The sequence below is a fragment of the Rhinatrema bivittatum genome, chromosome 7, assembly GCF_901001135.1.
Source record: "Rhinatrema bivittatum chromosome 7, aRhiBiv1.1, whole genome shotgun sequence".
In the NCBI taxonomy this organism is placed as follows: domain Eukaryota; kingdom Metazoa; phylum Chordata; class Amphibia; order Gymnophiona; family Rhinatrematidae; genus Rhinatrema; species Rhinatrema bivittatum.
In genome coordinates, this window is record NC_042621.1 from 170,138,999 (window position 1) to 170,152,724 (window position 13,726).

A 13,726-nucleotide genomic window follows, 5' to 3' on the forward strand; every position below is an offset into this window, starting at 1 on the left:
TGTTAAATACAAAAACGTTTACCTATAAATACTCATAGGACCAAACCAATCAACGCAAAAACGTACTCCCCAAGATAGGAAATTGGTCAAAAGCTCCACAGAGGAGCCCCCTCATAAAGGCAGTTTAGGTATGAACGGTAGTTTTATGTACTGTCACTGGTGTTCCGTCGCAGTCTGCGGTCGCCTTTGTTTACTCGCTGCCACCGTGGCATCCCAGATCTGGTTCCCACTGAGATAGTAGTGCTGGGGACAGGAATCTCCACTGGAAGGCCCACCTCTTTCATGGCGTGCGCTGCTTCCTCAAGCGTGCGGACATTGTGCGATTTCCCTTCGATCTGAAACCACAGTCCAAATGGAAATAGCCATCTGTAGCGGATTTTCGCAGCTGCTAATGCCGCAGTGATGGGTCTAAAAGCTAGACGTTTGCACAAGTGATGGCGGCAAGATCTGCATACATGGCAACGTCGTTCTCTTCCCAGCTCCATAGCCGCTTTTGTCGTGCTGCCGTCGCAATCCGCTCTTTGTAAGCATAAGAGTGGAAGCAGGCAATAATGTCTCGGAGCTTGTTCCCTTATTTGGGACCCAGAGATCTGTGTGCCCTTTCAATTTGCGGAGTGTTTTGGAGGTCCACACCGTCTGAAGATGATCCGTTCAATATCATGGCACAGATCTTTTGAACCACCAGTGTACAATTAGTATACTCATCTTTTTCGGGTATACCTTTAAATCTTAGGTTGCAGCGCCTAGATCTATTTTCTAGGTCTTCAATCTTATCTGCAAGCTCTGCTTGTTCAGAGTGTAGGCATGTGAGAGATTTTTGCTGCTGCTTCCATTTTTCCTCGTGGTCCTCCAACCGGATATCTGATTCGTCGTGTAACGACCACAGTTCCGCATGGTCGTTACACGTTTCCTGTAGCGTGGCTGCAATTTCAGTTTTGAAATTCTTAATGTCCTGTCGGAGCTCCATAAACCAGGAGCGCATTTTGGAGCGGGAGGGAGGCTCTGCATCTGTACTCCGCGAGTCACTTTCTTCTGCCCCGGATTCTGCTGCGCCGTCCTGCTCCACCAATTTGTCTGCCTCCGCGCCCGTTTCTTCTCCCCCTCTGGAGTAAGAGAATTTTTAAAAATCCATTGGCTTTTTTTTGTTGGACATGCTCCCCGTATGTTCCGCAGCCATTTGCGAGTTGGGGCGCCGAAAACCACTCTCTTTTTCCCTGCTTTTTCGCCGAAAATAGCCCCGGGAGGCGAGGAGCCCCGATTCAGCCGACCGGCATGGGAAGTGACGTCACTTCCTCCATCCTACCATTCCCTTTCTAATAATTCCCAACATACTGTTTGCTTTTTTGACTGCCGCAGCACACTGAACTATTTCAATGTGTTATCCACTATGATGCCTAGATCTCTTTCTTGGGTGGTAGCTCCTAATATGGAACCTAACATTGTGTAACTATAGCATGGGTTATTTTTCCCTATATGCATCATCTTGCACTTATCCACATTAAATTTCATCTGCCATTTGGATGCCCAATTTTCCAGTCTCACAAGGTCTTCTTGCAATTTATCACAATCTACTTGTGATTTAACTACTCTGAATAATTTTGTATCATCTGCAAATTTGATTACCTCACTCATTGTATTTCTTTCCAGATCATTTATAAATATATTGAAAAGTAAGAGTCCCAATACAGATCCCTGAGGCACTCCACCGCCCACTCCTTTTATTTTTTATTTTTTTATTTTATTTATTTAGATTTATATTCCGCTTTTTGCACCTTTTTTTTTTTCAGCGCTTCAAAGTGGATTACATTCAGGTACTGTAGGTCCCAGTATAGATCCCTGAGGCACTCCATTGCCCACCCCCCCTCCACTGAGAAAATTGTCCATTTAATCCTACTCTCTGTTTCCTGTCTTTTAGCCAGTTTGTAATCCATGAAAGAACATTGCCACCTATCCCATGACTTTTTACTTTTCCTAGAAGCCTTTCATGAGGAACTTTGTCAAACGCCTTCTGAAAATCCAAATACACTACATCTTCCAGTTCGCCTTTACCTACATGTTTATTAACTCCTTCAAAAAAGTGAAGCAGATTTGTGAGGCAAGACTTGCTGACTTTGTTCCATTAAACCATGTCTTTCTATATGTTCTGTGATTTTGATATTTAGAACATATTCAACTATTTTTCCTGGCACTGAAGTCAGGCTAACTGGTCTGTAGTTTTCAGGATCGCCCCTGGAGCCCTTTTTAAATATTGGGGTTACATTAGCCACCCTTCAGTCTTCGGGTACAATGGATGATTTTAATAATAGGTTACAAATTTTTACTAATAGGTCTGAAATTTCATTTTTTAGTTTCTTCAGAACCCTGGGGTGTATACCAACCGGTCTGGGTAACTTGCTACTTTTCAGTTTGTCAATCAGGCCTACCACATCTTCTAGGTTCACCGTGATTTGGTTCAGTCCATTTGAATCATTATCCATGAAAACCTTCACAGGATTGTACCTCCTGTGTCAGGAAGCAGTTCAGATCTGTTTGTGGGCCCTGTCCCAACGGATGGTGCTCAGGGGTATGTACCTGGCTGGGATGTAGAACATGGTAGCGGACAGGCTGAGTTGAGCCTTCAGACCCCATGAATGGTCCCTGGACCAGGGGATAGTGAATCGGATATTCCACCTCTGGGGGAGCCTGGATATGGATCTGTTCACGTCCCCTTGCTGCAGGAAGGTGCCTCGGTTCTGCTCCCTATACAGGTAAGATAGCAAACCAGCCTCAGACGCCTTTGTCCATTATTGGGGAAAGGATCTTCTGTATGCATATCCTCTAATTCCCTTAGTATGAAGATGTTCTTGAAGCTTCGCAAGGACAGGGGAACTATGATCCTCATAGCCCCTCATTGGCTGAGACAAGTCTGGTTTCCACTCCTACGGCAGTTGTCCATCCAAAGACCAATCGGTCTGGGAACTTCCCCAGATCTCATCATGCAAGATCAAGGCAGGTTGCAGCATTCACCCTCCAGGTCTTGTCGCTCACAGCTTGAATGTTGAGAGGTTGATCCTGCAGCTGCTTGATCTTTCAGAGGATGTGTCTCAGGTCCTGGTTGTTTCTAGAAAGCCTTCCCCTAGAAAGTCCTATGGACTGAAGTGGAGGAGGTTTTCCATGTGGTGTGAGTAGAAGGCCCTAGATCCGTTCTCCTGCTCCTCACAAAAACTGTTTGATTACCTTCTATACCTATCAGTGGCTGGATTAAAAACCAACTCCATTAGAGTTCATCTCAGTGCAATTGGCGCATACCACCAAGGTGTAGATGGTACTTCCATCTCTGTATAGCCTATAGTTGTACTATTCATGTGAGGCCTCCTTCAATTGAAGCCTCCCCTAAGGCCCCTTGCTGTGTATTGGAACCTCAATGTGGTGTTAGCTCAGCTGATGAAAGCTCCTTTTGAGCCAATGTGCACCTTGATCTGAAGTACCTGACCTGGAAGGTCTCATTTTTAGTGGTGGTGTCCTCAATGTGCAGGGTCAGCGAGCTCTAAGCCTTAGTGACTTATCCAGCTTACACTGTTTTATCTTGACAGCGTTCTCTTGCATATGCACCCCAAGTTCCTGCCTAAGGTGGTGAACTGATTTCCATCTGAATCAGTCCATTGTCCTGCCAACATACTTTCCCAGACCCCATTCGCCCCCATGGTGAACAAGCATTGCACAGTTTGGACTGTTTGTGAGCTTTAGCCTTCTGCCTGGAGCAGACAGAAGCCCATAGACAGTCCACCCAACTTCTTATTTCTTTTGATAGGAATAGGTTGGGTGTTTCTATTGCCAAAACAGACACTATCCAATTGGCTAAAAGATGGCATCTCCTGTTATGCCCAGGCAGGACTGCATCTTGGGGGTCATGTTAAGGCTCATTCTGTCAGAGTCATGGCAGTGTTGGTGGCCCACTTGTGACCAGTTCCCATGGAGGAGATCTGTAAAACTGCGAGGTGGAGTTCTCTGCACACATTCATATCTCACTGTAGTCTGAATAGGGATGGCCAATGTGACAGGTTCAGCCAGTCTATCCCTCGGAACCTGTTGAGGTGTAGAACCACATTCCCAGCCTAGGGCTTGTTCTTTGGGTTCAGGCTGTCTCCCCCTCTTACCAGTGGCACTACTGTTGTTGTTGTGCCTGTTGGCACCTGATTGGGTTTCTGTCGGTCCCTTTTTGTGTTGAGGAGCAGTCTGTAGCTAGAGGACTACCATCCTGCTTAGCCTCAGAGAAAGCAAGAGTTGCTTATCTGTAACAAGTGTTCTCAGAGGATAGCAGGATGTTAGTCCTCATGAAACCCACCCACTATCCCGCAGAGTTGGATTTCTCCTATTTTATTTTAATTATAATTCTTTGTTATAAGACTGGAGAGGGACCCTGCATGGGCACATGGTATAGAGCACGCTCAGTGTGCCTACTCAAAGTTGTAGAAACTGACACATGTTTTCCTCATCTGGCCTCCATCTGATGTCACCCATATGTGAGGACTAACATCCTGCTGTCCTCGGAGAACACCTGTTACAGGTAAGTAACTCTGCTATTCATGTCTTTAAGACTGGTCGTGTTTTACCTTTCCGCTGCTTTCTTGGGCTGTTGCCTTGAATTTTTTAAAATACCATCTTTAATTCTATGTTGTCTAGGTTGTGGTGAGATAGGTACATACATGTCTATGTGATGGTGTTGCCTAGGTGTTCACCAGTTCTGATCTCAGGTTACACAGGAAATTGCAGGGTATCAATCTACATGTTTCTTGGTATCGGTGTACATATAATGCCTTTGTTGGGATTCCTGGAACATCGGGAAGGATCCTTGATTCCAGCAAAATACAGACCCTTAGCCAGTTCCTTCTACTGCCTAGGTTCACTGTTGCTACCTTTTGGAAGTTCAGACCTAGTATAGATTACTGACAAACACAAGTGCATGATATTGCACATATTAAAACATTGCGTTATGACCTAAATGGTGAGGACTTAAAACATAAGGCAGTGGTTCTCAACCCTCTCTTGGGGACCCCCAAGCCAGTCAGGTTTTCAGGATATCCATAATGAATATGCATAAGAGAGAATTTGCAAGCGCTGCCTCCATAACATGCACATTTTCTCTCATGAATATTGTGGATATCCTGGAGTCCCCAGGACAGGGTTGGGAACCACTGATATAAGGGATGGGATATTTACCATACATTTTATGGATGCTTGTAAAATGTATTTGAATGTATTTGCTTATAGTTGATGTGTTGACTGCCTGAGAAGTTTCTTGCTTCTCATTTATTTAATATCTTTGTTTCTGTACCATTTTTTCTCCTCATTTTATTCTGTGGTGTTTACGTTTATACATGATGTATCTTATTATTTTATGTTGAAAAATCTTATAAATGTTTTATAAAGCGTGTGGCTTTTCTGGATGTCACACAGAATAAAAGGAAATCATTTTTATTTGGACCCCAACTATTATAATTTGGAGCCAGTTTTTTGATAAATTATCCATGAAAATGTGTGATCAAATATTTTAAATGTTATGTTTTTTTATGATTCTTCTTATCTTATTAATTTCTTGGCTATTAGGCCAAGGCTTTCTTCTCCTACAATAATTCTACCAAAGGCCTCTCAATAGTTAGTAGAGGATAGCAAGATATGTATATAGTGTTGTAGCTATGCGCTGTCATTTAAGTCTTGCTTTTCCTTTCTTTTTTTCTCCTGAGACTTCCTGGTTTTTTTTAGTATTTTGATTTCCCCATTATTTGTGAACTATTTAATTTATCAGTTTTTGTTTTTTTTTTAATTTGGGTTGTTGTAGTCTGTCAACAAGCAGGGCTGAATCAGCCATGTCACATGGATGACGTCATCTGATGGACGCGAAATGGACCCATATAGGTCAGTAAAGCTTTACTGCTGAGCATGTGTGGGAGTTCCTGTGTGTGCGTGCTGACTCTTGAGCACTTTAGTCTTTTTTTTTTTTTCTCTGAGCTTTTGCATGGATGTGTGCCCCCTCTTACTCACTTATCTTTTCTTTCATATTATCTGCTACTGCAGTCTTTTTACTTCTACCTTACTTTTTGTGTAGCCTCATTGGTTTGGCAACCCCTCAATAGCACTCTTCAGTACTATTAAAAAAAAAAGAAAGCAGAGATGTGTTTGTGTCCACAAGATGTCTATCACAGACAGCCACAATATCTGCTACAATTGCTTGGGACCTGATTAGGACTCAGCTAATTGCTATGACTGGTCAGATGTTGCTTAGATTTCAGCAGAATCGAGCTTAGCAGGTGGAGTTCCACAAGTCTGTAAAGAGACTGAGAAACTCTTTCTGGAGGGGAGTTGCCTAAGGCTCCCTCTATGCCAAGTCAAGTGAAAGCACCTTGGGCAGGGTTCCTTCAGCTGCGGTGCTGGACTGTGGACCTGCAGCAGTCCAGGCATCTAGCAAGATGGGAAGCGTTGAGCACAAGAGCCGGCACATTCCACAGTGCTCTCCCAAGTTTTCTTTCCCTGTAAACAGGGTTTGTCAATGCCAGAGAAGTGCCATTCGGCTCATTTGGAGCCAGCAGTGCAAGAACCATTGGCATAGCTGAAGCAGTCGACCCACTGGTGAAAGAGCAGAGAGTAGACACCACATATGCCGGTTGTAACCCAGGCACCCAGGGAACCCCCGGCAGAGACATTTTGCTATTGCGCTTTTCTGTTTTGGTGCCCTTGTCTCCATCTCCCCTCCTCTTTCTTGATCCCAGGCCTTCCAGAATCCCCTCATAGTCTGTCCAAACCACTCAACCTAGAACTTTACCACTACATTTGGAAACTGGATATTATCTGCTCCATTGTGCCTTTGGTTGCCATGTGACCCTTAACAGAGGGAGCCGAAGAGAGAGTCTCCAATGCTTCTCAAGAGGATGATCATATTTTGGTTTCAGAGAAATGAGTCTGGACTACAGAACACAACAGCCTTGGACTACATAGCTCAACTGGTGAAGACTTTCCTTACCTCTTTGGTGACCAGTGACAACCTCTCCTGTCTGGAATGTCACAGTTTTTCCCCTGAAATGGAAGTCCCTCCTACTTCCACATCATGGGTACTTCTATCAGAAATCCCAGTGGTGCAAAGTAACTTGTCTTAGTCGGTCAGACCATTCCTCTCTGCGGAGGAGTCTAGCTAACATTCTGAGAATGAAGTGTGGGGCACCACCAACCAGAAACTGCCTCAGGAGTTGCCCCCTCCAAGATGACCAAAGTCTCCACCTCAGTCATAGTCATCTTTGTTGGTGTCATGGATTAGCATCCTCCATCTCTCAGTACAGAGAGAGGATGTACAGGAATGCCACCAGACTTCTTTACCTGACCTTCTGGCACTTCTTTTCCCACCAGAAGATCTCTCATACTCCAGATTTTTGGACAAGCTGGACAAGGCCATTGGGGAAAATGTCTGGAAAGAAAGGATCCCCACACCAGTTTTTCGCCTACTTTGGATTCCACCCCTATCAAACCAACAGCGATTTGGTTCACCTGCGGGATCTGAAAACGAGAATGTGGTATACTCTTGCTTCCTGCCCCCCAGTAGCCAGGAACTTGGATCTTAAATCCAGAGTGCAGCAGATGCTTTGGTTTGGCATGGTCCAACTACTGCACCAATCTGCAGTAGTAGTGTGCATTGAAGCAGGATAAAAAGGCCAGGATCTTTTCTAACACTCACCCCAAATAAGGACCCCAAGTTATTGGACAGTTTCAGGAAGAAAGATTTTTTTCCAGAATTTGATGCATTAAATCCATATTGCAGCTCATCAGCTCTGTGGTGCAATACTTACACGACTACATCAACAAGTTGAAACCTCTGGTGGAGTCCCTGGACAGGGAGCAGGACAGCTATTGGCAGGCTCTTCTGCATAGGGAAGAGTGCAAATGCCATCTAATCTGGACCGTGTATGAGTCCTTTGAACTATAGCAAAATCTTCTGCTTAGCCGTTGCGGCTCACCAGATATCCTTGTTGAGAGCCAGTAGTCTGTGGGAAAATGTTTATGACAAACTGCCTGATGTCCCATTCTCTGTGGACAATCTCTTCAGGGTCAAAGTCAGAGAAATTATTGCTCAGGTTAAGGAACAGCATGCAGCCATTAAGCCTGTCAGCTGAAACTAACCAGCCTTTTTCCTGTAGGCATCCTTACTTCATTTTTAAGCATTCATTTTTCCAAAGATGCACCTTCCGCTAATTTCAGTGATATTGCGCCACACCTGTGGTGCTGCACTGGCAGCTTCCGGCCCTCAGACACCGACGTGAGAAATGTCTGCTTAAGACACCATAACAACCTCAGCCCAAACTGAGGCTGAGTTATTCACAAGCTCCGAGCTCTGACCCCTAGTCTTCAACCCCTCCAGTCAGAGGAAAGATTTAGCTCTTCATCAATGAGATGGAAGAAAATCACCAAGGACCTTTGGGTCTTCAAAATTGTGGAGCCTCACTACTGTTTGTATTTCTCTCGGACTCCAGCAATTTCCCCTGTTTAGCCTTCAATCCAGATCTAGCTCAGTCGACCCAACTTCTTCCCAATTTGGAGTTGCTTCTCAACCAGCAGACAATAGTGTCTTTCCTGAAAATCATAGTAAGGTGTTCTATTCCTGCTATTTACTTATCCCCAAGAAATCAAGCGGATTGAGACCCATCCTGGATTTATGAAGCCTGAACGGGGTTGTTATAGGAGAAGTTCAAAATGAACTCCCTCAACACAATCCTATCCATCATCCAGGTGGCAGACTGGATGCATACCCTAGATCTGAAGGATGCATATGCTCACATCCCTATTCATCCGTTTCACTGGAAGTAACTCAAATTTGTGGCGGAAAATGCTCACTACCAGCACAAAGTGCTCCATTTCAGCATCTTGGCAACCCCAAGCATTTTCACAAAATGCTAGTGGTAGCGGTGGCACATCTGTGTTGTAAAGGGAGTTGGGTCTTTCCTTATCTGGAAGACTGGCTGGTGCCCTATGCAAGGTGATCCTTCTACTTCAGTCACTGGGGTTTATAGTCAGTTTTACCATCAAGCTTCATCCCTAATCAAAGAGAATGAAGTTCATTAAGGCAAGGATAGACTTCCTACAGGAAAAAGCATTCCTACAATCAGAAAGGGCTGTCTTCCTGCAAGTATTGGTCCAGAGCCTTCTACAGATGGATCAGGTCCCAGTCTCAGCAGTTCTAGTAGTCCTCTGGCATATGGCAGCAGCTGTGCATGTGGACTCCAACATGCCTCAACATGAGAGCTCTCCAGTGGGGCCATAACTGTCTCAGCCTTTATTACACTCCATAAAGATAATCCCAGAGATGAAAACATTGCTGCCCAAAGCAGATGGCTCCGGAAGTAGATTCTCTTTCTAGTTTACATTGTCAGATGGTGCTAGCTATGGATAGTTCAGACAGCTGTCGTTTGAACTGTACTCTGCAATAGAGATTGTACATCTAGGGAAGCATTTAGTTGAGATACCACGGTGCTAGGCTGGAGAGCGTGGTAGAGGTTATACCGGAGAGGACTGAGGCTGGACCTGGAGGGCTAAAATCTGAACATTTTATCCAGAAACCAGGAGGGGGTGCTAGAGACTATCTGTACTCTCCAGAGAAAATCTGGATAGTTGCCAACTCTACTTGATACTCAGTTGATAAACTGCAGTTTTTCTTTCTTCTGGACTCTGTAACTCCAGCTGATTTGCAGTTGTCGTTTGCCTGTACTGTCTGGGTCCTAGTAGGCCTCTCTCCCTGTACTCGCATAATGTCCCTGCCTTAGGACACCTTGCTGCGTAATGGGGTTTCTGTCTGTCGTACCAGTCTCTGAGGTGAAAACCCCAATTCATTTCCCTCCTAGGGTCTTTTATAGGTCTGCTGCCTCATCAAAAAAGGGAGGGAGGAAATGGTGCCTCTGCAGTAAAGGGTTGCCCCATTTTTCCTGTTTTTAGCAGCCTCTAGCTTGGGATTCACTCATGTATGAGGACTGCCATCCTGTTTGTCCTCTGAAAAATCAGAATTGAATTTCTTATATTCTACAAATCCAAAATGTCCAGTGTGGATTACAGTCATCACATTCATATAATGTAGTTCTTTGTTGTGTGTTTTTAATATCAATAAATTAAAATCACTAAAAAAGCACTAAAAAGCACGATTTCAAAACAGCTGGAACTGCATTTAAATCCATTATAATTAATCTGAATATGTCTGTGCAAACAAATAAGTCTTTAATATTTTATGAAGGTTTTATAATCTACTTCTAAACATAACTTCAGTGGCAACTTCTTCCATTCACAAGAGTGTACAATAGAAAATGCTCTGGACTTGGTATGCTGCAATCTAAAATCCTGACCGGAAGGGATGTTCAATGAATGATGTGAATCAGAGCGTAAGACACTATTTGGGACATACAGCAAAATCTTAAACTGCCTTATGCACTAATGAAAGCAACTTAAACTGAGATCACTGTAAAATAGGCAACCAATGCAGAGTCTTTATATGAGATTTAACATATTTCCCCCATTTTTAAATCAAATATTCTTACAGCTGCATTTTAGACATTGCAAAACTTTCATCAAATATTTTGGCAGGCCTATATATATATATATATAACACATTACAATAGTCTGCTATACTTGGAACCAAGGCCTATACCACTAAATGGAAACCCATAGGCAACAAATAATTCCATAAAGGCCTTTTAAAATGCAACTTTAAAAAATGCTTGTTTGGATACATTTTAAATCTGTGTTCAAAAAGATAATTTACTATCTATCCACACTCCCAAATTTCATGTTTCACCAATTAATCCCAAATTATGTCCTCCTTCAATCTCAATCAAAGCATTAGGATATACCCTGTGTCCCAGCCAAAGAAGTGTGGTTTTATTTTCGTTCAGAACCAGTTACTAATAAACCAATTTTTAACTGCCCCATAACATTGTTTAAATATCCCAGGTTCCTGGCTAGGAATAAAAAATGGCAAGTCATCTGCAAAGCATATATCACCACCCCCAGCGAATTTAATAAACAACACAATGGCTGTAAAAATATATTAAAAGGTAAGCTGATGGAGCCGAACTCTGAGGGACTCCTGAGTCAATAGTAATCCATGCTGATTCACTATTCTTACATATAACCTTCTGACTCCTTTTTGACAAAGAGGCATTATTCAAAAACAGTTCCTCCAATAGCAAGTCTTTAATTTCGCAAGAAATAAAGGGTGAAAGAATCAAATGCAGCAGCAACATCCAACTGGACAAGTTCTCCAGATCTGTACCTGTCTAGGTTACACCAAATGTCATCAACTAACGAAACAAACAATGTTTCAGTTCCATGATATTTTCTGAAACCAAACTGTCCATCTAGAACATGATATTCTTCTAAAAACTCATTTAACTGTATTAATAGCCATTTCTCTAATATTTTACTCATAGTGCAGTGGGTCTGTAATTTGATACAATACTAACAGATTGAGAATGATCCTTTTGAATTGGTTGAACAATAGCTTGCTTCCATAAAAGTGGAAACACACCCTTCATTAAAGACATATATTAAAAATACAAACCATTTGATCTGAGAAAGCAGATAGATAATTCTCTAATAAGAGAAATGTACAAGGATCCAGAAAACTCTGTGCTAATTTTACTGAAGCTACTACATCTACTAACATAGCCTTAGATAACATACAGAAAGTTGACCACTTTGAAGATAAATCATTCAGGTCAAAAGATTCCATGTCTATAACCCCACACACAGGCAGGGACTTCCCTACCAAGTACATTTTAGACTGAAAAAAGTTTGCTAAATCATTAGCAGAAGGTTGTAATAACACATCATATGATGGTTTCTCAATCCTTTACAACATCAAACAAAACTAAAGGTTTATTAATAGCAGTAGTAATTTTTGACAAACAGAATGCATTTCTAGTATTAAAAACTTCTGTTTGATATGAAGACAAGAGTCTAAAATAACTCTCTCAGTTCAACAGATTCATGTTTCCTCCAGTGCCTTTCTGCTCTGTAAAAAATACACCACAATATCACCAATTCCTGAGTAAACCAAGGTGCGGAGAAATTTCATCATACATGTCTGTCTGATTCCACAAATTACCAGCATCATCTATTCGAGTACATTCAAAAGATAATTTCACTCCCTCCCACTTTGTAATAGTGGAAGAATTAAATGGATTATTTAAACTGTCAATTCAATGCACTAAAATAGTCATTCATATGTCAAAGCATTGAATGAATGACTTGGCAATTATTCTCACACACAACTGAAAATGGATGTCATTGTTTCATCTTTGGAAAAACTGAATATTTTACAGGTTGACTGACAGAGAATCCAGCTTTTGCCAGGACCAATATGGCAACTCAAATTCTGCATTACATATTTGGGGAAAAGTGGTGTACATGTAAAATGTGAAAAGCAATACCTCCAAAAACAATAAGCAGTATAATACAGTGTAAGAACTGGTCTAGAAGGAAAGGAAATACAATTATCAGCTAAGAATTTTACCATGTCAGACATAGATATCTTAAGCTGTGCAAGCGTGTCATATAAACTCTATTGTCATAGTGGCAGTCTTTACAAGAGTTTTCAAAAATGCTAAACATTTTTTCAGGATATTGTTTTCCTAAGTGTACTGCCTGATATTTTGTGCCCATTTTATTGATTGGATGGATGCAATTAATTTGCATCTTAAGATCTGTTTTATGTCAATACGAGCAGTTCTGATCCTTGAATTGTATATAGAGACAGTCCATATTCAGGGCAGTTGTTAGACAAAATAGTGTCTTGGGCAAGGGTTGCTTTTGAAAGGGAAGGGTCTCTTCCCTTTCAGACCTGCATGTTTTGAGACAACCCCCATCCCTTTGCCTCTTCTGTGACAGCTCCATCTCTGTTAGTTATGGTTTGCAACCCTTTAGCAGACAAATGGTTTTACTCCATTCTAATTTGCAATCATTTATACTAACTACTGGAGTTGTTTATTTAGGGGTAGGGTCATTTTAAAGTTGTGAAACTTATAAAACTGAAAGAAACCAATCTAAACTCGCACAGTTTAGATTGGCCTTCAGTCTAAAGTGATTGTGGAACACCTGAGCTGAATAAGGATTGCATTAAGTGAAACTCCTTTAATGTGCCCTGTGAAAGGTTTAAGCTTTCTTGGTGTGTCATGTGATTTCCAAGAAGAACCTAACGCTTCAGTGGCTATGTGCTTTTACGGGTCATGACAGAGCTGACCACAAATAATTCTAAGAACAGAATGACTTTGGAGACAGTGTGGCGGATCTGTGTGATTCTCTGGCAGTTTTTCTTATGATGTGACAGGCAATGGGAAAGTAGACTGGGCCATTTCCAGTTTTAATCAAATTCTTGCTCCCCCACAGAATGTGGGAGTCCTGCCAAAGTCAGTTTGATTTGGTGCAGAGTGATGTGGATAAACAGAAATGTTTGTCATGCTGCCATCTCACTCTGACTCTTGGGCCTCAGTCAGAAAAAGTGTTTGCTAACTAGAAGTTGAATCAGCTGTCACCTTTTAAAAGAAGGGAAGCAGGGAGAGAGAAGCCAAAGAAAGTCATTTAATTACCAATAGAATTCCCAGCAAGAGAGGACATAAATGGTTGTTAAACTAACTTGGTGGCTCCTAACCTTTGTCAGGAGGTATCCAGCACTGGGATCACTTCATCATGGTACCCCATCACCTTTCCTCCCCATCCCGCA

At 42.3% G+C, this 13,726-nt stretch overlaps 1 protein-coding gene across 2 annotated transcripts in view; it reads left to right on the plus strand.

Annotated features, from left to right (window-relative positions):
* The first annotated feature begins 5,812 nt into the window (after positions 1-5,812).
* DLG5 (discs large MAGUK scaffold protein 5) overlaps positions 5,813-13,726 on the plus strand; it is a 469,022-nt gene continuing 461,108 nt past the window's right edge. For both annotated transcript variants that reach the window (XM_029609514.1, XM_029609515.1), the window contains exon 1: positions 5,813-5,895. In XM_029609514.1, coding sequence (XP_029465374.1) covers positions 5,871-5,895 — 25 coding nt within the window. In that variant the 5' untranslated portion in view covers positions 5,813-5,870. The remainder of the gene's footprint in view (positions 5,896-13,726) is intronic.